We start from the raw sequence: 24,904 nt of genomic DNA, 5'->3' as shown, positions 1-24,904 counted from the left end.
CATTGCACCTATGAGATCTGCTGGGCAGACATACAGAGTACATAGTACACCTTGTCAATTAAGTCCTTGGGTGGGATTCATCTCACCTAACACTAAACAACTGCAGTGTAGCTGCCTTCAGTTAAACCTGTCACCTCAGTATTCCTTTACAGTTACACTGGCACTTCTAGGACACAGTGCACCTGATCTATCTTTGGATGACTACTTCAATGTGCCATGAATCACACCCTAGAAGTGCATTTCTTTTCTATTCTTTTTTTTTTTTTTTTTTTTTTTTTTTTTTTTTTTTTTAAATGATGTTTTTCTTCACTGACTAAAAGGGGGCCTGGAATTATTAGTTTGAGATGTCACCACTTCAAAATTAGTACTGTACTAAATCAGGTCACTAATCACAGAATCATGGAATGGCTGAGGTTGGAAAGGACCTCTGCAGGTCATTTGATCCAACCACCTACTCAAGCAAGACCATCTAGAGATGCTTGCCCAGGACAATGTCCAGGTGCCATATGAAGATCTCCAAGGTGGAAAACTCCACAACCTTTCTGATAAACCTGTGACAATGCCTTCTCATTCTCACAGTAAGAAAGGATGCCCATGGTCTACTGTCCTGTCACCAGGCATCACTGAAAAGAGCCTGGCTCTGTCCTCTTTGTACCCTCCCTCTCAGTATTTATATAAATCATAAAACCATGTAGGTTAGAAAAGACATTTAAGATCATAAAGTTCAACAACACCTAACTACTAAGTCCACTGCTAAACCACAGCCCTAAGCGCTATGTCCATACCTCTCTTAAATATTTCCAGGAATGAGGACTCCGCCAGGTCTGATGCCTTACCACTCTTTCCATGACAAAATTCTTCCTAATATCTTATCTAAAACTCCCTTGGCTCAACCTGAAGATGTTTCCTCACATCCTGTCACTTGTCACCTGAGAAAAGAGACGAACACAGTCCTTGCAGCCTCCTTTCAGGCGTTCTACCCTAAGCCTACCCTACAGAAAAAACAACTTCAGTTCCCTCAGCCACTCCTCATAGCTCTTGTTTTCTAGTCCCTTCATCAGCTTCATTGCTCTTCTCTGCACATGCTCAACTAACTCAGTATAATTCTGCTACTGAACAATCTAAAACTGAACACAGTATTTGAAGAGCAATCTAACCAGTGCTGAATACTTTCCTTGTCCTGCTGGCCACACTATCTTTGATGCAGGCCCAGTTGCCATTGGCCTCCTCAGTCACCCGGACAATGTTGGTTCATTCAGCCATCTGTTGATGAGCATCCCCAGGTTCATTTCTGCTGGTCAGATTTTCAGCCACTCCTCCTCACTGCTATACCATTGCAAGAGGTTGTTATGACACAGGCTTAGGAACCAGCATTTAACTTTGTATGTATATAGCTCATCGATAAAGACTACCCAGATCCCCCTGCAGAACTTTCCTACTCTCTAACAGATCAGCGTTTCCTCTCAACTTGGTGTCATCTGCAAACATACTGAGGAACTGCCTACCATAAACCAATGTCAACTGGGTCTGATCATCTGATCTTCCACTATGTGCCATGTGATGGCACTCAAGATGATCTGTTACATGACCTTCCTTGGCATCAAGGTCTGACTGACATGCCTGTAGCACAGACAAAATCCCCCTGAGCTTTCTCTAGGCCGAATAGACACAGCTCTCTCAACCTTTCTGCACAGGAGAGGTTCTGCACTGTCTTATTTATTTTATTTTTTGTGGCCCTTTGTTGGACTCTCTCCAGTATCCTCATGACTCTCTTGTACTGTGGTTCCTAGATCTGGACACAGTTCTTCATATGTGACCTCACCAGTGTTCAGGGAAAGAATCACCTCCCCAGACATGCTAGCAACATTCCTCCTAATGTAGACCAAGATAACATTAGCCTTCTTTGTGGCAAGGTCACATTGTTGGGTCACATAAATCCTGAGTAGAGATTGTAGAGCAAATGTTATTTACACATGAATGAAATGCCCCATCCCTGGAGGCATTCAAGGCGAGGCTGGATGTGGCTCTGGGCATCCTGGTCTGGTGGCTGGTGACTCTGCACATAGCAGGGGGGTTGAAACTACATGATCATTTTGGTCCTTTATCAGCCCAGGCCATTCTATGATTCTATGATTTTATGATTCTATGAAATCAAGTCATTCTGAACACAGATCTCACTAAGTCATTCACTATGCAGTACTGCTATGCTGAAATGCATAAATCATGAAAGGATGATATTAACTATACATATAGAAATTACACTTCTGACCTAAGCCAGTTACAGCGGTAATAGGAACACTGTTACACTAACAAGAACAACCTTATTTATGAGCCAGCACATATATTATATACAACTTCCTGAAGGGAGGTTGTGATGAGGAGAGGTTTGGCCTTCTTCCAGGCAACAAACAGGACCCCAGGAAATGGTCACAAATTGTACCAGAAGAGGTTTAGATTTTACATAAAGAAAAACTTTTTCTCTCCGAGAGTGGTCAGGCACTGGAATGGCTGCCCAGGGAAGTGGTGGAGTCGCCATCCCTGGCAGTGCTCAAGAGGCGTCTGGATGAGGAGCTACAAGATATGGTTTAGTAGCTTAGTGGGTAGTAATGGTGATAGGATGGTTGGATTAGATGAACTTGTAGGTCCTTCCCAACCTTGTGATTCTGTGATTCTATTATCTATTATACTTATTTATTGTGTGGGAGTTAAGGAAAATTCCAGCTTCTCCCTGCCATTTCTATTTGCACAGTTTCTGCAACTTGAATCTGCAGAAGCACGTGCCAGGCTTGCAGCCATCCAGATGAACTGCAGAGTTTATAACACCTTTGGACCCTTCACATAACCTTTGAATGCTTGGAACTTTCATAGTCTGTGTACTCTCACAGATTTATTCATCCAGAGGAAAGAAAATAAAATGTCAATGTAAGTACAAGTGGATCACTCTGTTTCATATGTTGTACTCTGCAATATATTGTGTATTAAATCTACAGTGGATAATGCAGGTAAACAACACGGGAAGGTAGAACAATTTCAACTAACAATAGTACTGATTCATGTTCTGATGAATCAATGTTCCTCTAATTTGGACAAGATAAGTAGAATCATCAAAGGTACATGAGGGTGCATCTGGTTTATCCACATCTTTGATGAGTGATCTAATCTTAAAATAAAGGAAAGCAGGGACAATACCATTTCTAGTTCTTGCAGTGCTGTGAGGGAATTATACACCCCTGCATACATTTTTCTTAGATGTGAATGAGATACTTAATTTTAGGTGTTCCAGGCAGTCTCCCATGGAAACAGTCATGTGTCTGCACTCCAGAAATGGTCAGACATGAAGAGCTTCCCCTTTCTTCACCATGTCCACTTCTGTCTTACATGGGCCTCACTGTTATGAAACTCACCTTGAGGTGGTAACTCCTACCATCTACTGCACAGACATTTTTTGTTATATATTTTAGGATTTTACTCAGAAAAACTGAAGAAACAGCCTCCAGTCTGTTCTGTATATTTCCATCTTCTTTGTGGCTCCTGAGGCTTTAAAAAACAAAACAAACAAAAAGGAATGCATAGGTAGGGGAATAAGATAATAAGAAAATGGCAGTATAAAAGGAAATGCACTAGGATGTAAAGGACTTATCAAGGCCATTCTCTGTTCTAAAGCATCTTCAATCATACCTAAATTGTTCCTGATTTATTTCTTTTATCTGTTAAGCATTAATTGAAAGAACCGTGGAAAGCTAAGCAGTCTCAGTTACGTTGCCACAGAAGATTCCAGAATGAGAGAACTAGGCCCAGTGACTGAAGCAATTTCTTCCTTAAGAAAAATAAAGGTTTAGAAATGCTTTCTAGGTCATTCTGTCTTGTCCACAAGTATTTATAGTTTTGTGGTAGAAAATCAGTTAAAAGGTTTCTTTCTATGTCCCTTAAATCTGCAGATCTTTTCAGAAAGACTACACTTTAAATGTCTTAAATATTTTCAGAAGCTTCCAAACTCAAGTACCTTTACAGTACCTCTCAAAATGTTCTGGGCTATGAGATGGTAACTTTTTCTGCTGGACTCACTTTGTATACAAGAAGTTGAAAGGACTGATAAATGTTACTGTAATGAACTGAAGCTGTAAACCAGAATGAAATAAGTCATTGTAAGATTTGCTAAATTCGATGACAGATGGTGCATTTGGGGTCTTGAATTTTCCTATTTGTAATGCAGGAAGGAATTCATGAACGCATTCCATTTACTACAAAGAATTTCTGCAGTTGTCGTAGATCTGCCTTACAAAATAATTTTAAGAACTTCATCTGACAATTTATAAGGTTTAAATTTTCTCCCTCGATAAAGGAGTGAAAGGATCTTTTTAGGCAACTTAGTTAGATTTCAGATAACTTCCATCAGAGCTTTCACTTTATCTTGGTTTGAAGCATACATTGCTCAAAGTTGGCTGAGGAAGAATAGGTACAGACTACCTCAACCTCTTTCTTTGCAGAAGACATATTAGCACTTGCTAAAAAGGTAAGAAACAAGAGGACCATCTAGATGTACCACTTCTTGAGTGAAGAGTCTCCATTCACAATTTCAATCTGAAGACGTATCCCAAAATACTGAATCCACATGCTGTTTGCCATTTCTGAGTATGTATTGCTTTACCAATTTACTTAAAAAAACATCCAGTAGAAAGTCAAGTATCTTACAGTAAGACAAGTATATAATATTTGCAGTATCAAAATAGCTTTCATCATATTTCATTCATTTAATTCTTTGTTAGTTAAGTCTCTTATCAGACATATCATTTCTATTTGGAAGCTTTATCCTATTTTTTCTTTTTGTTAATTGCAATGACAGAAAAAGAGTGGGATGTTCCGAGGTAGCAGGAACCATCTGCCTTCAGTTCAAAGGCAACAGAGATCTTTACTATGTTATTATATATTATTGACTTTTTCTTACACATTATGCAAAAACAGACAGATGTACAGCTTTTTAAATAATGTAATCAAGTCTGCCAATACAAAAGCAGTACGAAATCTGTTAAAAGAACAGACACCTGTATGAGTGGGTTGGTTTTTGAGTTGCTTTTTCGTGTTTTATGGTTTGTTTTTTTTTATCCGTAACAGCTGGCACTGAAAGTGTTATTGGAGGAGTTGAAATCTGAGTTCTGTCTGCTTTACAAGCCATTCTGCAATGGGGTAGATGGAAATAGCAGACAAAACTAAAAATCAGTTCTTATTAACAAGAACTTTGAAGCAGCCTACAGTATTTTGTCCCCATTATATTAGATCTTTTGGATCTTCACAGTCAGAAGAGAATGCAGAATTATAATTGTTTTCTAGACTTATCGCAGAGACTGATATTTACAAAGAATCTCAGCTTTTTCTGTTAGTCTCAGTTGGCCACAAGAGTCAGTCTGTCTTATAACCCAGAAACACTACCTAAACCCTCACAACATCTTTTAATCATCCACTTTAATAGTTGACAGCCTTCAGACCATTTCCATTTATTCCATCAGAGTTGTGACCAAATTAGCATAACAGTGAGCAGACTGGCAATGTAGTGTCAATTCTCATGATACTCCAATACTTCAATACTTTAGTGCATTTTGTTGCATTTCAGATAAGTGTGTGTAATTGTAATTCTCAGTAATGCTACATCCAAAATTTTAAAAAATAAAAAATAAAAAAAAAAAAGTCATTATTCTGAGAGAATATTATTCAAAGTGAAGGGTTGGCCTTAGAGAGCTAAATGGGGTGAACTCCAACATATTACAAGCACTTGGATATTAAACAGCTCAGTTATCTGGAAGATTGATAGCATCTTTGTCCCTATGTATACATTAGGCTATTCTTTTTGGTATCTTATACATAAGGCATGTATCTAGGAATATTAGCATGTCCAGAGAAGGCCAACAAAGAAGTGAAGAATCAGGAGCACAAGTCTTATGGAGAGCAGCTGAAGGAACTGGGATTGTTCAGTCTGGAGGAGGCTCAGTGGAGCCTCTACAGTGACCTGAAAAAAAGTTGTGGCAAGACCGGGGTTGACCTCCCATGTAACCAGTGGTGAGAGAGAATGGCCTCAAGTTGTGTCAGGGGAGGTTCAGGTTGGATATTAGGAAACATCTCATCAAGAGCAGTGCTGCAGTGGCACAGGCTGCCCAGGGAAGTGGTGCAGTCATTGTCCCTGGAGGGTGTTCAAGTGTTGGAAGTAACCGCGGGAGACAAGTCTCATGCTATCATGGTCAACAAGCCTCGTTTATTAGGTGTTACAGCATCTCATTTATACAATCAGTAATAAGTTCATGCATATTGCAAAAGTTAAGCTCAGGATTGGTGAATTAGACATTACTTCATCTGACCTTTGTGGTTAGTCTTATGGATACTTTTTCTTTGCAGCTTTGTCTACACCTTGCTACACATCTTGCTTTTCCCTTAGGCCGTCCTTGCTTCTAGATACATATTTCATCTTTAGCTACATACCCTGTCTTTTCACATACTGATTTCTTCTCAGCTGCCTAGCCCGTGCTGTCCCTAGGATAGACCGTCTTGTCTTTAATCACGTTCATTCTTTTACAATTTAACTAGTGGAATCTCTTCATGTCCTTTCTCATGAAGCCATTCTGCATAAACACTCTCCACATTTCCCCCGTTTTCTTTTAAAATGAAAAGGCTCAGTTCAACGACCGATTAATCATATTTAACAAGCAATTCAGTTCAATTGTTCAATTAGTTCTCATGTAGTTTTATCCTGCTCCATAGCTGCTGCTCTGTGAACTTCTCATCTCGATCCATGGCTGCTGCTCCATAAAATTCTTCTTGTATTACAACAATTCCAAGATTCTGCCTATAGAGTAACAACACTACTTAAATTAATAACATAACTATTATAACTCAATCAAGACCTCGATTGACAATACTCTAAATGAAAAAAGAGACAAGTCAAACACAGATAACAACATTACTGTTAAACCTACTAAAAAGAACAAACATGTTTGTACTGCAACCTAAGTTTCTGCAACCTAAAAATAAATCCGTGAGGGTCCCATTGTGTTAATCTGTAACTGATCAGGAAAAGTCTTCAACTTTCATATACTCTGATATATTGATTTTTAATGGCCACTAACTATTGTGCAACAAATGCTTTTAGGATGCTCATAACCATGCCTCTACAACTGAGTTATCCGGGCTAATAATTGATTAATGATCGCACAATTTAATGGAATAGCATGTCAAATAGAACCAATTTTAGAGGACAAATGTACTAGAGTATCACTAAGGGCATTATTACTTATTGACCCTTGAGAAACAGCAAGCTGTGTTGGTGGTGGATGCGACAGGTAGTGCCAGCAGGGCGTCCCCTGCTTCAAGGTGCACATTTCCTCTCTCATCCATCACAGATTCTCTCCTGCATTCAGAGTCTGAAGGATTTCTTCCAGTTGTACACCACATCCGCATGGCCGTGCGTGATATAGAGCCCAAGTGGAACACCTGCTTGGAAAACAGAATAAACTATCAAATTTAGTTCTATTAGCGTGCACTTTTGTCTAAAATGATGCATGGTTATATTTTCAGATCCCAATTAATTGGATGTAAAATAGGTATCCCGTTATATGATACAGGGTCATCTCTTTGTCTAGAATTCCTTTCCAGGTTTTGTCTTTGCAAATTAAGAAAAGCTAATTAATAGGCTAATAACATCATAACCAAACAGTACTAAAATATTAAAAGATCTATTCCTGTAGATTCTAGCATTGATTACATCAAATCCTGTTTAATACACATCTGATCTATTACTAAAATAGAAGAAGCACACAACATCCTAGCTAATGCCTTAAACTCTAAATCTTGAGACTGCATTGGTAGAACAGAAAATCACACACTACGTCAAACTATCAGTAATATTATCTATAACACAGCAAGTTACAAAGCAATACCACTAAGTAAGAAACACACAATTACAATTACTATAAAGGCTGGATGCTATTTTCTGCCTTCAGATGAGACCGAAGATATCATGCTGGAACCCACATAGGGCCAGTCCCTGTGGAAATACGAGCATATTCATGACCCCAAGTTGTCAGTGGTAGAGGACAGTCCCAAAGTTCTATGGCCATATTCCAAACATTAACCATAGGCTGTTCCTTTAGCACCGGGGAAGCCTCAAAATGACGATCCACATAAGCTGTATCTCTATGAACATGATTCAAAAGCTTCATCACAAGCACAAGCAAAACCTTGCATAATATTTCTTGTAGTGTGTCTCCCATATTCCCCCTTTTTTGTTTAATAATAAGAATGGATTTCAATGTTTGATAAATGTGATCAGTGATAGCTTGTCCAGTGGGAGAATGAGCAATGGCTGTAGTATGTTTAACACACCTTTCTTGGAGGAAAGTTTGAGTGGCCTTAGAGGTATACGCAGGCCCATTATTCTGTTTTGTAGTTATGTGGGTCCCATAGCAGCATAAGCAGATAACCAGTGTTTACGGGTGTCATGACTGTGTTCACCTGTATGTGCTGTGGCAAATATGTAAGAAGAATGAATATCTATTGTTACATGTGCATATTTTAGACGGCCAAATTCAGGAATGTGAGTGACATTTGTCTGACACAGTTGAAGAGGTGCTGTGCCACATGGATTTGTCTGAGTCTGAGGCAAAGAGGTATCAGTCAAATTATGTAGCTGATATTCAGTCACAAACACGGTGTATTGCATAGGAGAGAGGATCATTCTTCACAGTTTTCCAATCGTGAGGGGTCATGAGGTAACTGTCACTGTTTGTAACAAAAGATTGTATGTAAAGGCTGACTGAACTCTGTATGTTCTCACTGACTCCCTTAGCTCCTTCACTGCCTCATAAGGCAGGGATTCCAAATGGGGGACCTGATTAGGAAAGGTTTGCAACGTGTCAGCATCACCCCTTAATATTGTTTCTTCTCTGCATTGCTCTAAGACATCACAGTACGCTGTAGGGAAATTTGTCATTCCTGCTTCCTTCAAAGTATCATCAGGAAGAAATGCGTCCGATTCTCTTTCTGGATCTACTGGACCTGGGTCACAACGATCCCCTGGTTTCAGTCCATCCGTGTCTTTAACCACGTTACACACGGGCTGCACAGACGCAGCCGCGCACGACGAGGGGGGGGCGGCATGGCGAGGCGCAGAGAACGACGTGGGCGAAGCAGAGGGCGGGGGTGCTGTAGAGACCGACAACGCGGCGAGCGACGTGTGCGGGGGGGCAGGCGGCCGCTGGCTGGGAACGGCAGCTTGTATCGGAGCGCGGCCGCTGTTCTTTCGTGCGCTGCTTCTCACGTTTCCCGACTTCCTATAGCATACAGCAGCGTTGTGGGTGTTGGATTGACACTTGCTGCGCCAAATCCCAGTGGCTTGGCACTCGTGACGGATGTGGCCAGTTTTTTCACAACGGAAACATTTCATGAGGGAGCTGTTCTGCGAGCGTGGGCTTGTAGCGACTGCAGCTTGGGGGTGCAAGAGCTGCTGACACTTGATTCTGAGAAGCCTCAGCCTGTGCCTTTAATCCTGCCCCTAGCTCTTTAATAGCCTCAACTATGAAAGCCTGAGCCCCCGTGGGCACGCTCGATAGTCTGTCTAACGCCTCCTCTATTGTCCAGTTACTCCTCAAAGTACTTAGAATGCCACGAGCTGTAGCATTACAATTCTGAAGTGCACAATGTTTTAGCATTATTTCCCTCATGTACTCTGGTACTCCAGCCTTCTCTATGGCTCCAGCTACCTTATCTATGAACGCTCCAAAATCCTCATTTCTTCCCTGCTGGATTCCCATATAAGACAACAACCCACTGGTGCCTTGATCTTTTATCCATAGCCTGCCTGGCCAGATACATTGAACTCTCTACATTAACTGTCCTAATAAAGCCTGGGCCTCCGTCCGGATGAAAGGACCCACCTAAAAGTTCTTCAACGGTGACATTATACAAGGGATCTCCGGGCTGCCTAACTATCGCAACTCTCTGTTGGCACATCTCTTCCCAATAAGCATTAAATAGCAGTTGTTCGTGCTGCGAAAAAATCAACCTAGCTATAGCCCGACAAATCAGATGGCAACAAAACCTGAGTACTCCAGTATTAATCCAGTATCTGTCTCACTGGCTCACTTTTTACTCCAAACTGACTGACCGTAGACCGCAATTGTGACAACAACTTCCAATCTAAAGCACTGATAGCAGCCTGTGTCCCGCCTGCAGCATTAGGCGAATACCCCACCGACAGCACCGCCTGTCGCACCGCTTCCAACGCCTCACCGTCTCCCACCTCTAAACAAGCCCGCGCCAGCGCAGCCAAGCCCCCCCCGCTCCCGGCGACGGCCTCCGCCAGGGCACTCTGTGCCCCAGGGAGCGGCTCATTGCAAAGGGGGTCGAGGGGGCCGGCTGACGCATGGTCGATGCAGGCGGCTCGTCTGATACAGACGTGCCGGGAGACGGAGACGGGGCACTCGGCTCCGCAGCCACCGGCAACGCAGGCTCGGCGGCCGGCGGCAACTTTACGGTGGACAAAGCAGGGGGCACCGGGCAATCTGACCATTCATTATAATTATTCTCCCCTGCACAGCACTAGCTTGTTCTGCCGCTTCCTTTCTGCTGATATTGCAACAAATACATTATAAACCAACGCCACCACTTCCTGCATTTTTTAGCCATTTTCTCCCCATCTATCATTCCCTGAAAAATTGCATCTCCAAATTTACACCATTCAGCAAGATCATGCACTAATATGCAGATTCTGAATAACCCTTTAGCATACCCATACACTAATAACTTGGGAGTTCTTTCCAAGTTATCCCTTAAACTGTCTCCGCCTAAGAAAAGCGGAAATAAATATATGCTGCTTGCCTGTCCATTTTTACTCACGTCGTAGTGTCGCCCTCGGCTCGGCGCACGTGTCGGTCGAGCCCACCTGTCGTGGTCGCTCGAGACGCGGAGCTCCAATTTTAGCTCTTTTCGCGTCCCGTCGGGCTGTGAAATCCGGACCGAACCCAAGCAGTTCTCTCATTCACCCGTGGCGCCCTTTTTTTCGCTTATACGTCGGGTCTACCATTGTTGGAAGTAACCGCGGGAGACAGTCTCATGCTATCATGGTCAAACAGCCTCGTTTATTAGGCTGTACAGCATCTCTTTATACAATCCGTAATAAGTTCATGCATATTGCAAAAGTTAAGCCAGGATTGGTGAATTAGACATTACTTCATCTGACCTTTGTGGTTGTCTTATGGATATTTTTCTTTGCAGTCTTGTCTACACCTTGCTACACATCTTTGCTTTCCCTTAGGCCGTCCTTGCTTTCTAGATACATATTTCATCTTTAGCTTCATACCCGTCTTTTCACATACTGATTTCTTCTCAGCTGCCTAGCCCGTGATCGTCCCTAGGATAAACCGTCTTTGTCTTTAATCACGTTCATTCTTTTACAATTTAACTAGTGGAATCTCTTCATGTCCTTTCTCATGAAGCCATTCTGCATAAACACTCTCCACATTCAAGAACCGTGTGGATGTGGCACTGAGGGATGTGGTCAGTGGGCATGGTGGGGGTGGACTGGATGACCTGAGAGGTCTTTCTCACCCTTAATGATTCTATTCTATGATTCTAACTATGTACATTCCAAGAAGAAACCGGAATGCCTGTCTTCCAAGGATGCATAGCAACCAACAGCCAGTTTGCACATAACACTGCTAGAAAGTGCTTTGCCACCAGAAACACTTCAGGTACTGTGGCAGTCACCCAGAGCCACTTCCGAAAGAGGGGGGCAGAACTAGAAGCATACAGGTTTAACACCCATTTTTCTACAGCAGCCAGGAGGACTGAGGAGGGCCATCACCATTCTGCTAGGGCTTATTTCTGCTTCCAAATTTGCTCCATTTCTGTTTTCCTCAGGGCCTCGGGCCCTGTGGTGAGAGGCATAATGAGAAGCTCCACACAAACACACAAAAAGCAGCAGGAAGGGCAAATTCCTACAGGTGAGCAGAGGAAGGCAAGGATTCTGAAAGTCTCCAGAAACTGAAACCTGAAACTCCCACCTGAAGGAGAACAAATACACATTTAGAGGCTGACACAAACAAAACGCCCAGGTTATACATTAGGAAGTATTACTTCGCAGAAAGGGTAGTCAGGCACTGGAATGCACTGCCCAGGGGAGGTGGTGGAGTCACCGACCATGGGACTGTTCAAGAAACGTCTGGATGTTGTGTTGATGAATATGATTTAGCTGGGAAGTATTGGTAATGGTTGGACTGGTGATCTTCTAGGTCTTTTCCAACCTTGATAATTCTGTGACTCTGTTATGAGAGCACCCTCTAGCACCCCCGCCCACCCCCGCCGCCATGTTTCTGCCGTTCCCTGGCACTGCGCATGCCCAGCATTGCCGCTGCGGGGCGCGGGTCCGGGGCAGCCGCCGTCCGGATGGCGGAGGATGGAGGCCGGGGAGCCGCGACCAGCCCGACGGCGGCACGGCGCTTCGTGCGCTGCTTGTACGTTGTGGGCTTCCTGGTAAGCGGCGAGCTGGTAGCGTACAGTGGGCGGTCGTGACGGTGAGGGGGAAATCCTTCCCCGCCTCTCATGAGCCGGATGCTGCGGCCCTGTAGCTCTGGGGCCCTCTGCCGGGGCTACAAGCGGCCGGTGGAGTAGCCGGGTTCGAGGTGGCGGCGGCGGCGGCGGTGGGGGGGGTGGGGGGTGGTAGGAGAGTGGTTAGGCCCTGGAACAGGCTGCCCAGGGAGGTTGTGGATGCCCCGTCCTTGGAGGTGTTCAAGGCCAGGTTGGACGGGGCCCTGGGCAACCTGATCTAGTAAATGTGTATGTTTGGTGGCCCTGCCAGGCAGGGGGGTTGGAACTACATGATCCTTGAGGTCCCTTCCAACCCGGGTCATTCTGTGATTCTGTGACTTCTTTCTGGGGCTTGAATGCTTGTGACAGTGTACTGTAGCAGTTGGGTTTGCCCTGTGACCTTTAGGTTGGGCTTGTTTTCAGTCCTTGAACTAATATCCTGGAGTACTGCGTCCAAGTGTGTACAGTACAGCAGAGACATAGACCTGTCGGAGCGTGTGCAGAGAAGGGCCACAAAAATGATCCAAGGGATAGATAACTTCTTCTGTGAGGGCAGACTGAGAGAGCTGGGGCTGTTAAGTTTAGAGAAGGCTCAGAGGTGACTTGTTAGTGGTTTTTCAGTATCTAAAGGGGAGCTATGCGAAAGGGACAGACTCTTTAGCAGCATCTGTGGTGACTGAGCAAAGGAAAATGTTTTCAGGCTCAGGGAGGCTAGATTTAAGTTGGATGTGAGGAAAAGCTCTTTTAAATGAGGGTGGGAAGGCACTGTAATGGGTTACCAAGTGTTGTGGTCGATGCCCCATCCCTGGAAACTTTCAAGATGAGGCTGGATCAGACCCTGGGCAACCTGATCTAGCTGTGGTGTCCCTTCACAGGGTGGCCTTCAGGTGTCCCTTCCTACTCTAAGAATTCTACAATTCTATCCTAGGAAATAATGTAAAGGACAAGTTACATAATAACAACTTTTGTGTCTTCATACCTCCTATGTGATACTTTGACATGGAGCATGTAATACACCCTGAAAGCCGGCAAGAATTTCGTGCAATTTTAAAGGTGTAGTGTGTGATGAAATGTAAGGAAGAACATGTTACTTGTTACACAATCTTCCTGTAGCCAAGCAAATGCAGTGTCGTTACCATTTGACATAAGAAATGTTAAGTGAGATAACAAATAACCTATTATAGAAGAATGGTTAGTGGGTCTTGCACAACCTGAGTGCCTGTGACATGTCGAGTTCTACTGGTGTGTATTCTGAGACCTGAACATTTTAATACCTTTATCCATGACCTGGGCAAAGTGGCAGACCATGGTCTCTTCAGGTTTTCAGATGACATTTCAGTATGGGGTGCAATTGAGGACATGGGTGCCATCCAAGGGGCACCTGTGGCAAAGAAAGACATGGTCTAGTGGGCATGGTGGGATCGATTGATGGTTGGACAACACAATCTGAGAGGTCTTTTCCAACCTTAATTATTCTGTGATTCTAGGCAGGCTGAATAGATGGGCTGGTAATAGCCTTATGAAACTCAACATAGACAACTACTAAGTCCTGCAGGCAGCAAGAGGACACAGAGGGATGACTTGATTGAAAGGCAGTCAGTGGCACTGTGGAGCCTTTTCCGGGGTGAACAGTTCTAGCTTTAAGCCTGTCCTTGTAGGGAGGTGATCTATCCCTTGGATAATTTTTGTGGCCCTCCTCTGGACACGCTCCAACAAGTCTATGTCCCTCCTGTACTGAGCATAGATGCATCTTTTCACATGAGGACAGCCAAGAAGTGGGAAAGGTTGCCAGAGCTGTGTGGTCTCTGTCCTAGAAGATTTTCAGTACAAGACCGGATAAAACCTTGAGAGTTTGTATTCAAAGCTTGCCCTGCTGGGAGCGTGACTAGAAACCTGAGATCACTTCAGTGTGAATTATTGTTGTTCCATGATTCGATACACTAATGCTTGGAATAGCTTTCTGAGCCCTATTGCTGTTTTACTAACAATGTTAGTAAGTTGTGTGGGATTTTTACTCAGGCTGATATATTCAATGTCCTAATTTCTTGTTTCCATCATAAGATACTTAGTGATAGACTATTACTCAGTAGAGTGCATTGTGAAAATTACTCTGACTGTGGGTGTGCTATGAACAGCCAGCTAGTCTGCTGAAGCTACAGCAGTCAGTGATAAAAGGTGATCTTGCTTCAATAGCTCTCTTCTGTAAGGCTCAGCTCTGATAACGGACTCATGCCGGGAGCATATAGTGAAGGAACTATTGGGTTAATGTGGCTAGCTCAACAAAAGGTAAAGTATCAAAAGAACCGAGTAGAAGATTCTTGTACCTTTCAGGATGGGTAGTGTCCTTTGCCCTTATACAAAAAGTTTTCTACTTACACTTCACAATATATTTTTTTAATGTTTCTGTCCTGGCATTTCTGAAGCTATACAGAAAGACCAGCTTTGAATAGGTTCAGATCTTCTTCCTCATCCTGGTCAATAGTGAAAATAGTGTAGATTTTCCTTCTACCCGAGTACAGAGTGTTTTAGGTGACTGAAATAAAAAATTATTATTTAGCTGTATATCTTCAAAGTGTCTATATGTGCAAGAAGGTGGAATATTGGCATTGGAATTTTCACTCCTTTGTGAAGCAGACCTTTTCTTCAGCCTTGAGAAAAGAAGGCTGAGAGAGGACTTGATCCAGGTTTATAAATACCTGAGGTGTGGGAGCCATAGTGGTGAGGCTGGTCTCTTTTCAGTAGTGTGGGGACAGGACTAGGGGTAATGGGATGAAAGTACAGCATAGGAAGTTCCGCACGAATGTGCGAAAGAACTTCTTTACAGTGAGGGTGATGGAGCACTGGAACAGGCTGCCCAGGGAGGTGGTGGAGTCTCCTTCTCTGGAGATATTCAAGACCCGCCTGGACGCCTACCTGTGTGACGTGGTGTAGGGAGCCTGCTTTGGCAGGGGGGTTGGACTCTGTGATCTCTAGAGGTCCCTTCCAACCCCTACAATTCTGTGATTCTGTGATTTATCTTCCTGTCCATACAGAGTACACTGTAGAGGTTATGACATACCACATTAGGCATGAAAAATTTTCTTTGACTCTTGTACAGATACAGAAGTCATTTGTAACTTTTGAAGCATGGACTGTTCTCAGTTTGCTGTCATCTTTGTAGAAGTCATCACTTATTAAACATTTTCTTCCCTTCTTTTCAGGATTTATTTGGTGTGAGTATGGTAGTTCCTTTAATGAGTCTTCACATCAAATCTCTAGGAGCAAGTCATACAGTTGTTGGAATAATAGGTGAGTTGCAATAATCAATTGTTCCCAATTCAATTAAATTCCTTGCAGCTACTTTATAGCAAAGATATTTGTCATCCTTAAAGAATATTTATCGGTAAATTCTGAAGGTTTGGAGTTCTGTCTTAAAAGGAAGCATTCTGGGGAAAAGGAGGCTGAGGGGAGACCTTATCACCCTCTTCCAATACCTGAAAAGTTCTTACAGTTCTCTGCTCACTAGTGATAAGTGACAGGACGAGGGGAAATGGCCTCAAGTTGCACCAGGGCAAGTTTAGTTTGGATATTAGGAAGAACTTCTTTACAGAAAGGGTAGTTAGGTAGTGGAATAGGCTCCCCAGGGAGGTGGTTGAATCGCCATACATTTTTCAGAGCCGTTTGGATGTGGTACTCAGGGATATGATTTAGTGTAGGCTTTTTAGAGTTAGGGTACTGGTTAGGCTGCGGTTGGACTTGATGATCTTCAAGGTCTTTTCCAACCTGGGTAATTCTATGATTCTATGATTAAGATGAAGTCCCATGATTCTAAGGTTCTTATTTATATATTGTATTGCTGTTTGTGTGTTTGCTGTGATAGAAGTATGATATTCTTCTTACCTACATGTGGTTGGTTTGGGCTTTGTTATTGTTTTTTATTGATTTATTTTTATTTTGGGTGGGAGCAGTTTGTGAAATAACTCTGGTCCTGCTCTGAGATAACTGTAGTATTTTAAGCATTGATTCATCAAAAATACATTTTCATCTTCTTTGATTTAAACTTGGGGAAAAAAACCAACAACTAGGTTTTGTTGTGTATTCTTATAAATGAAAGGGGTTGGTAGATGTTTCTCTGTGCTTCTCTTTTCTGCTTCTCTTCTGCCACTGACTGCTGCTAAACTCAGCCTCCCAAATGAAAGAGTAGGGTGTGTGTGGTTTCTTTAGGGTTTCTGTGGTGCCTTGTAATAAGTTGAAGAGCTGAGTGGAAAGTAATTATGGCCTCCCAGTAATGAAATTCTCTTCTGATTCTGAGAAAGGAATCACAAATGCTGAGATCTCTTTTGCTTAATACACCATCCAAAGCAACGTCCTTCTAGGTTATGTAGTTGTATAAGGTTGATTAGCAGTTGCTTTATAATGATTCTTCTACCGTTCCTTATACTGTTTCCCTTGTTTTCTAAGCTTCATCCTTTCCTTTTCTTTTAGTGAATTATTCCTAGAGTTACTTTCATGTTTTCTTAGTTAAAATTTCAAGCAGTTTTCATAAAAGAAAAGAATAATTTTTACTGTTGGTATTTTACTTGTTTGTTTTAGGATCTCTCTATGGTATAATGCAACTATTTTCCAGCACGTTTGTGGTGAGTTCTAACACTGTGTTTTTAAGTACATTGTCATTTCTATGGATTTTATGGGGGGATGGGAGTGGGAAAGGAAGGTTTTAATAGCATTTCTTGAAAATTTGAAGAGGTTTGTGGTGTTCATATAAGTGTTTTTGTTCGGAGGATCCTGTTTGTAGTTTGCCTTTTTGTTTCACTTACACAGAATTTTCAGATCCTTCATAACATTACTAAATAGAGTGCAGAATTCAGATTAAAACTAAGATCACAGAATCACAGAATTGTAGGGGTTGGAAGGGACCTCTAGAGATCATCGAGTCCAACCCCCCTGCCAAAGCAGGTTCCCTACACTATAAGATGCAGATTTGGTATCAGACAACCAATGCTAAACTAACCCCCAGTCAAACAAGGTTGTCCCCAATGTAGGCACTAGTAAAACAGTTCTCTTAGTTCAGTAGTCTGTCCAGAAAGCCATCTCATGAGTCAGCTCTTTGTAAGCCTGTTATATAGAGCTTACTTTCCCTGCTTAATAAGCAGTGTCTTGTAATCTGCCATATGGCCTAAGCTCTCATGCAGTGCTTTCTCAAGGCCAAGCATCCTGAAAGCATGCTTTACCTTTCAATACCACAGATCCATGTATTTAACTAGGAAAACCTTTAATTTTACCCTGCTCTCTTCTGTCTCTCAGGAGAGCAGATTTTGAGCATCTCGTGCAAAAGTGTTTCAGTGTGTTCTACAGGACACCTGGGATAATTTGCATTTCTGGTGTGGCATTTTCTTTGAACTGCAAGACCATTACCTTCTTTAAAAATCTACTGGCTGCTTGTAATCAAGCTGTTTTATAAACATACTACAGCAAGTTTGATGTTCTCCCTTCATTACTTACTGCTTATCTGCTCTGGGATGGCAAATGCCTCCTAGCTAAGACTGTTCCTTTTAGGATGCTCAGCAAGTGTCTTGAGCATAGCCACCGCATATTTGGTTGTGCTAGCATGTTCACAGTGCCAGTAATAGTAGTATGTAAGGGTGTTTACTGCAGGATTGTGGTTTTTAAAGGGAGAAAGTGTAAAAAAACAAACATGTACCTGACGTGAAATAGAATACAGTCTCAGCTGGTGCATTGCCAGCAGGGCGGAACTCTGCTCATCACTTCCAGTCTTCATGCACTTAGTGAAATTGTGTAGTAAGCTTATTAAGCTTTTTCTAATTGTCCTTTGAACTTCTTTCTCAGTTTAACTTAGATAAACTGATTGTTCACTGTATGTTAAGTATTCTGAAATGTTCTTCATTTCCTGCTTTGTAAAGGGCTGCTGGAGTGATATAGTAGGAAGACGGTACTCCCTGCTTGCTTGTATTCTTCTCAGTGCACTGGGTTACTTCCTGCTTGGAGCATCCACCTCCGTGTTCCTGTTTGCCCTTTCTAGAGTCCCTGTAGGTGAGTAAACACTTGGCGTTTTGCAGCTAGAATTTCATGTAGTGTCAGCTTGTGAATTACCACTAGAGAAGTGGTGGTATGTAGGTACCCATATAACATCATCCAGCAGCATCTACTGAACCCTGCTAATAGGGGCATCTCTACAGGTTAAGCATTCTTATGATTTTTCTGAAACTTGAAATATAAACTCAGACTGACAAAACTTTTATACCACTTTAAGTGGTTGAACTTTGTAAGATCGGAGTGCAGCAGTTCCTTGAAAGTGGTTGCTGTACTGTTAGTCATTAGGAGCACCCAGTATATCTGCTGGAAATCGTGACCTGCAATCACAAGGCAGAATGGAATGTTACGTTCATTATTGATTTTCTCTTATGTTGATGATGTATTTCAAAGCAATAACTGCAAAATCTGGCTGAAAGATTAGGTCAGCACTTCAATTGAATATATACCAAAGCGGGTCTGTTTGCAGCACTGAAACTAAATTTGTGGCAAGGTTTGTATCAATTCTTACAGTAGCTGAACATTTATCATATATTCTGATATACCACTTACATATTCTGATATAATAAGCATTGCTTTTATTTGGAACACATCTACAAAAGGCTATTTTTGTGGCCTATGGTCCTGGTCTAGGGACTCTTCAGACTGTTTCTTAAAGAAAAATTGCTAATGAATAAGTTGGTTGGTATTTAATTACACAATACAAGTAATACTTTTTAATTCTACCAGTACTGTGCCTGTGATGGATAGCATTGCTCTGGTCAGAGTGAAGGAATAGAGAAGTTTGCATTATTACTATTCCTGCAGCACACTTGTCTGCCTCACCAGTCTCCCACATGCCTTGTAATCCTGGAAATCTCCATGCCCAGCAAAGTTGTTACAGAGCTACGTTTATAAACAAACAAGCCATTTCTACTCCACCTTTACCCACAGGATCTTATTTTAGAGTCTGTGTTATTCCTAGAGTGCTTCCAGCACGAGCTTTACTTATCCTTCCAGTAGGGTTGGAGAAGCGTTCCCTTAAAAGAAATGCCTGAGTAATTTAGATACCTATGTCCAAATCCTTGAACAGCCAGGACAATGATTGTGGCTCAACACACTGTGCGACTCTAACATGAAGAATTTTTGGTCTGTAATATTAATTATAGGAATTGTACAAATTTAACATTGATACATCAGATAACTTACATGATTTTTAATCTTTTGAATTAAGCAATAAACATTTGGGTTTGTATTTATGTTGCAGGTATTTTCAAACACACACTTTCCATCTCTAAAGCCCTGCTTTCTGACTTGGTTTCTGAGAGAGACCGCCCCTTAGTAATGGGACGTTTCAATGCAGCCTCTGGTGTGGGCTTCATTCTGGGTCCTGTTGTTGGTGGCTACCTTACAGAGTTGGAAGATGGATTTTATCGAACATCTTTCATCTGTGCCTCTATCTTCCTTCTGAATGCTGGTAAGTTTTATGTCCTTTTTTTGCTCCGCTCTTGTGTATTTATGCTGTTTTTAATACCTAGAATTTACACAGTATCACAGTCTCGTGCGAGTTGGAAGGGACCTTAGAGATCATCGAGTCAGTTTGTAGTGTTTCTTACCATATTTGGCATATGTGGTTTGTATTATGAATACAGGGCTGTGGAGAAGGTTAGGAATTTTGAAGCAGTTAACCTCAGGTTACAGCATGGGAATAGGAACTTTAGTGCCCAAACGTGACAACTAAAAGTCAGAATTTTGTCTTCAGCTCTTAGGTTTATGTGTTGTGTATTGTCTTAGTGCTTTCCTTTTTTGCTTTCATTGCATTTAAAATTGGATTATGAATAACAACATATGTAATCCTTGCCATTTTTTATAGTGATTTTTATAAAGTAGCTCAATTGCTTTTTACACTATGTAAACTGTTACCATCGGACTAATGGGAAGCCTTGTAAAAAGTATGCAATTAAATGCAAATAACTGATATTTTGATCTGTGTAGGTCTTGTCTGGATGTTACCCTGGAATGAAGAAAACATTGTCAATATGAAACATGAACATAGCAAGAAAAGGACAGACAATTCCTCACCAATAAGAGATCGTGACTCACACATGAAACCAGTAACTAATGGAGCTATGGCAAATGATAGTCCTTTCCAGTCTCCGTGGGTCCAAATCGCAACAGTGCTGAAGAGGATTAAAGAAATTGCATCCTCTGATCTATGGGATATATTTTTAATACGGTTACTGATGTCTGTTGCTATACTTCTGTACTACAGTAATTTTACTCTGGCTTTGGATGAGAGATTTGGGGTGAAACCCCTGTTCTCTGGATACCTAATGAGCTATAGCAGTACACTTGGAGTTCTGGCTGGTTGTCTTCTTGGACCAATAACAAGACTGTATCAGCACAACACTTACAGACTTCTGTTGCACTCTAGCACTTTTACCTGCGTGTTGATTCTTCTGTATGCATCAGCACTTGGCATGTGGATGGTCATTTTGTCTTCCACGTTCTTAGCCTTTTCAACTACTATAGGTCGTACTTGCATCATTGACCTCGAATTGACCATTGGTGGGAATGAGGCCAGTGGTACGCTCCTGGGTGTTGGACAGTCTGTGACATCAGTGGGACGTATAATTGCTCCACTCCTTTCTGGAATTGCTCAGGAATTCAGTCCCTGCGGCCCACCGAGTCTGGGGGTTGGTTTAGCCTTAATAGCTATTCTGATAATGAACATAAACAAGCAAAAGTATTGTAGCAGTGGAAATGTTAAGTTAAAAAATCAATAGCTGCAAATGTGGATTGCATGGATACGTTTTACAGAAGAGGCACAGTGAATCAGCCTGGGTTGGCACATACACCTGCTAGTCCTGTGCAGTAGTAACAGGATCATTTATGAGGGCAAATTATGTTCATGCATAGACAAGTGTATATATACATACATATAAATATATGCTGCAGGACAGTTGTCTTTCTGAACTGGGACCACTGGAATTCTTATGAGAGGGACAGATGTTAATGTGCAGTATTGGCTGGTATTTTTAATGAACTTTTAACCTTCCTGGAGGGAATAGAAGAATGACTTAAGTACACAGATCCTGTTTGAGCTGATACTTGAAACAGACTGATATCTTGTCAAAGGTGCAGACAGAAGTTAATTTGTGTTATTTAATTAGAAATGAGCTTTTATTATTTAATCAGGAGAATCTGAAACATAACTTACTAAGCTTAATTTCTGTGCCATTTTCTGCTGTGACAATAGATGATGTTTGTTTATATGATTTTGTTAAGCATACATCGTCTTTAAGACTTATGGTAGCCATCTGGCCCTGATTACCAGTCTTTCCCAGGCAACAGATTTGGATATATGCTAATTTTGTGTGTTAACAAGCTTTAACTGGACAATTTTGGAATAACACAGAGTCATTCAGACTGAAACTGAGACTGAACCTAAGCTTTATTGAAACTTGAGTTGGTAGTTTATGTTTAGTGATAACTTCTACTGAGCAACTTTGTCACAAATTATTTCGTAATGTTTCCTGTGCAGTTTTTGTGCCTTCATTTTAAGAATAAATTTGCTTCTCAAGTCTTTTGATTGACTTAAAGGTGTGCTGGAGAAACTAGCATGAGTTCAAAGGTGACATTGAGTTAACGCATTCTTTCTCAACTCTTGGAGGCACAGGTGACGCTTTAGTGACAAGATGAAAAATGCTCCTTTATTTGTGTTTTGGTCTTTGTCTGAACTGCTTTACTTTACCCTCAGAGCTGTAGTGAGAGTTGTAGTATTTTGCAGCTTTGCTATTGTTCGAGCACATATTGCTTATTAGTCACTGTTTGAATTTGCTTTGAAACATACTTTGCACTGATAGTTCCATGCATTTCTTCTAAAACTACTTGAAAATGCAGCCCACTATGTCAAATTTGTTATTAATAATCATTTAGCTGTTTGCCTGAACACATCTATGCAAACGATGTTGCTACTTCAAGAGACTCACAGGTATCGTTTTGCACTTATTTCCTTCTTTTTCCAGTGCCTGGGATTGTGTAAGTCCTTGTTGCAACCTCAGTCATTTCAGCAATGCCACCATGAGAACAGAGAGAACTCTGAGTTAATGTTATACATTGACATAATGTTTTATTACTGCTGTGATTTCAGTAGCTGTCATCAGAGATAATTACTGTAATGATCTGTGTTGAATTTACTTGAGGAACCTGAGACATTTTCAAGTATGTTATCTCCTTGTTTTGCTTGGCAGATGCTTCAAAACATTCTCACCCAACGTTGCCTGTCCTCTTTCCATCCATGTTTTCAAATGGGTAACTAAAACTATCCTGTAAATCAGGCTTTTCTGTTTCGCAACTGTAGCAAAAGTTAAAAGGGAAGGTGGAGAGTTCCTCAAAAATGAACATATTGGAGATACTTAGGAATGTTTATTATGCTTGTTGGTTATATTATGTACCAGATCACATTTTAGAGTTGCTGCACTGTTTAAAACTGAGTCCTTTAAACACCATAAAATTCAACTTTACTGTAAAAATACCAGAAGTACACGAGAAACCTTTAGGAGCTTGTGATCTCAGGGACATGACAAGTAAAGCTACAGAAAGAAAGGTTTTTAATTGTAGGCCAAAATGAAAGCACTGTGCAAACATTTCTTTGGAAAGCCTCAGTTACAGAAAAGTTGTTTTTCTTTTTCCTTTTTTAAGGGAAAGTAATAAAATGAAATTACAATCTACCTTTATCATTCTGTCACTGTTCTTTTTTTTCACTCTTTCTCTGCTGAAAGTGGCATGAAATACAGATGGACAATTCAAAGAGGTATGATTCTTTTTATGATCTAATCGTTACTTAAAATAATAAACTCCACATAAGAGGTGAAGGAGCCCTAGGATTCAACCAAGAATTCACCTGACAGTGAGTGGAAAAGAAGAAAGTAAGGCAAAGAATGAACTCACCAGTTTTGAGATGGGATGCTGAAAGCTGCCATTCCTAGTGTGTGGAGACCATATTTAAATCCCTTGTGTTGTTTCTTGGTTGCCATGATCATGTTCAGCAAGTGACGTCCCTGGAGAGAAGATGCGACTCCTCCCATGAAGCGGGGTGAGAACAACCTGCAGCTATTTTGGGCCATGCTGAATTACTCAGTGGTTTCTTGAATCTGGTTCTGGTATCTGAAGATTCCAAAACAGAGATCTAATTATGGACTAAAGGTGTGTGTTTTTAGGGGGAAAGATTCCACCTTGAAGTAACTGCAGAATGAGATTTTTTTCCCTTGCTCACTTGGAGTTAGCCTATGACTTACCTGTCTATTGTGTCCAACAGCAGATCCTCTTTCAACTGCTTGCACTTGATACCTCCTGCCAGGCTATTCCTCCAATCTATTGTTGGCCTGACTGGCATAGCATATGGTAGTAAAACACAGCTGGTATAGCTGTGCTGTAAGCATAGTTTTATAGGATCAGAGTTCTTGCAGTACAAAAAGCATTCCTCCAGCTGATTTCAACATCTTTCATCTTTTCTTTGGAAGTTGAGAGAAGTTGGCAGAACAATTTCGAAAGGGCTGACAATAGCAGGACACGGGGAAATTAATCCAAGTTCAAGGAGGGAAGATTTAGGTTGGATGTTAGGGGGAAGTTCTTTACTAGGAGAGTGGTTAGGCCCTGGAACAGGCTGCCCAGGGAGGTTGTGGATGCCCCGTCCTTGGAGGTGTTCAAGGCCAGGTTGGACGGGGCCCTGGGCAACCTGATCTAGTAAAGGTGTATGTTTGGTGGCCCTGCCAGGCAGGGGGGTTGGAACTACATGATCCTTGAGGTCCCTTCCAACCCGAGTCATTCTGTGATTCTGTGTGATTCTGTGTAATTCTGAGAATGGTGACCAGCTGAAAAACTTCTTGCAGTGTCAGCCTTAAAATGTTGCTGGTGTTTGGAACTGATGAACTTGGCGTCTCTTGAAAAAGCTGAGGCAGTACGTTTACTTCCTAAGGCACTATTCAGAACAGCATGCATGTTATTTTGGCCAAATTTTCAATCTAGTTTGTTCCCATATGATTCATATGTGGCTAAAACAGAGGATATTCTCAAGTTGCTAGATTGTTAGCCAGCGTGGTTATCTTGTTTAACAAAATACCTGTGCTTGCAGTGGGCCTTGCATTATACTTTAGTACCAGGTAGCAAAGCCCTTAAAATCTTGTCTCTTACAGCAAATTATTCTTGTTTTCTTTGTCAGGTATCTGCTTAGAACAGATAACTGGGTGTCTGTCTGCACTCTAGCTTTTGCCTTACCAACTTTCTTATCCTAATTACTTTCAAATTCAGCAGCTGAAGGGGAAAA

At 41.7% G+C, this 24,904-nt stretch overlaps 1 protein-coding gene across 3 annotated transcripts; it reads left to right on the top strand.

Moving 5' to 3' along the window:
- Positions 1 to 12,372: 12,372 nt before the first annotated feature.
- MFSD9 (major facilitator superfamily domain containing 9) lies at positions 12,373 to 23,315 on the top strand. 3 transcript variants are annotated; one of them, XM_015850023.2, is made up of 6 exons: positions 12,373 to 12,513; positions 15,768 to 15,855; positions 17,140 to 17,183; positions 18,468 to 18,597; positions 19,844 to 20,053; positions 20,572 to 23,315. In XM_015850023.2, exons 1-6 carry the CDS (start codon positions 12,376 to 12,378, stop codon positions 21,360 to 21,362), a joined length of 1,401 nt encoding a protein of 466 aa, XP_015705509.1. In that variant the 5' UTR covers positions 12,373 to 12,375; the 3' UTR covers positions 21,363 to 23,315. The 3 variants fall into 3 exon arrangements, with proteins under 3 accessions (XP_015705509.1, XP_032297807.1, XP_032297810.1); XM_032441919.1 differs by having other exon boundaries at positions 12,387 to 12,494; XM_032441916.1 differs by lacking the exons at positions 15,768 to 15,855; positions 17,140 to 17,183.
- Positions 23,316 to 24,904: the final 1,589 nt, after the last annotated feature.

Source organism: Coturnix japonica, chromosome 1 (genome assembly GCF_001577835.2).
Source record: "Coturnix japonica isolate 7356 chromosome 1, Coturnix japonica 2.1, whole genome shotgun sequence".
Classification (NCBI taxonomy): Eukaryota; Metazoa; Chordata; class Aves; order Galliformes; family Phasianidae; genus Coturnix; species Coturnix japonica.
This window is presented reverse-complemented; position numbering and strand designations above follow the sequence as displayed.

What these genes read in the sequence shown, in the direction of transcription:
- MFSD9 (XM_015850023.2), top strand. Translation starts at nt 12,376, where the DNA reads ATGCCCAGCATTGCCGCTGCGGGGCGCGGGTCCGGGGCAGCCGCCGTC. An exon ending in TGTACGTTGTGGGCTTCCTG is followed by an intron (nt 12,514 to 15,767) that starts GTAAGCGGCGAG and finishes CCTTCTTTTCAG; the next exon opens with GATTTATTTGGTGTGAGTAT. An exon ending in TATCTTCCTTCTGAATGCTG is followed by an intron (nt 20,054 to 20,571) that starts GTAAGTTTTATG and finishes TGATCTGTGTAG; the next exon opens with GTCTTGTCTGGATGTTACCC.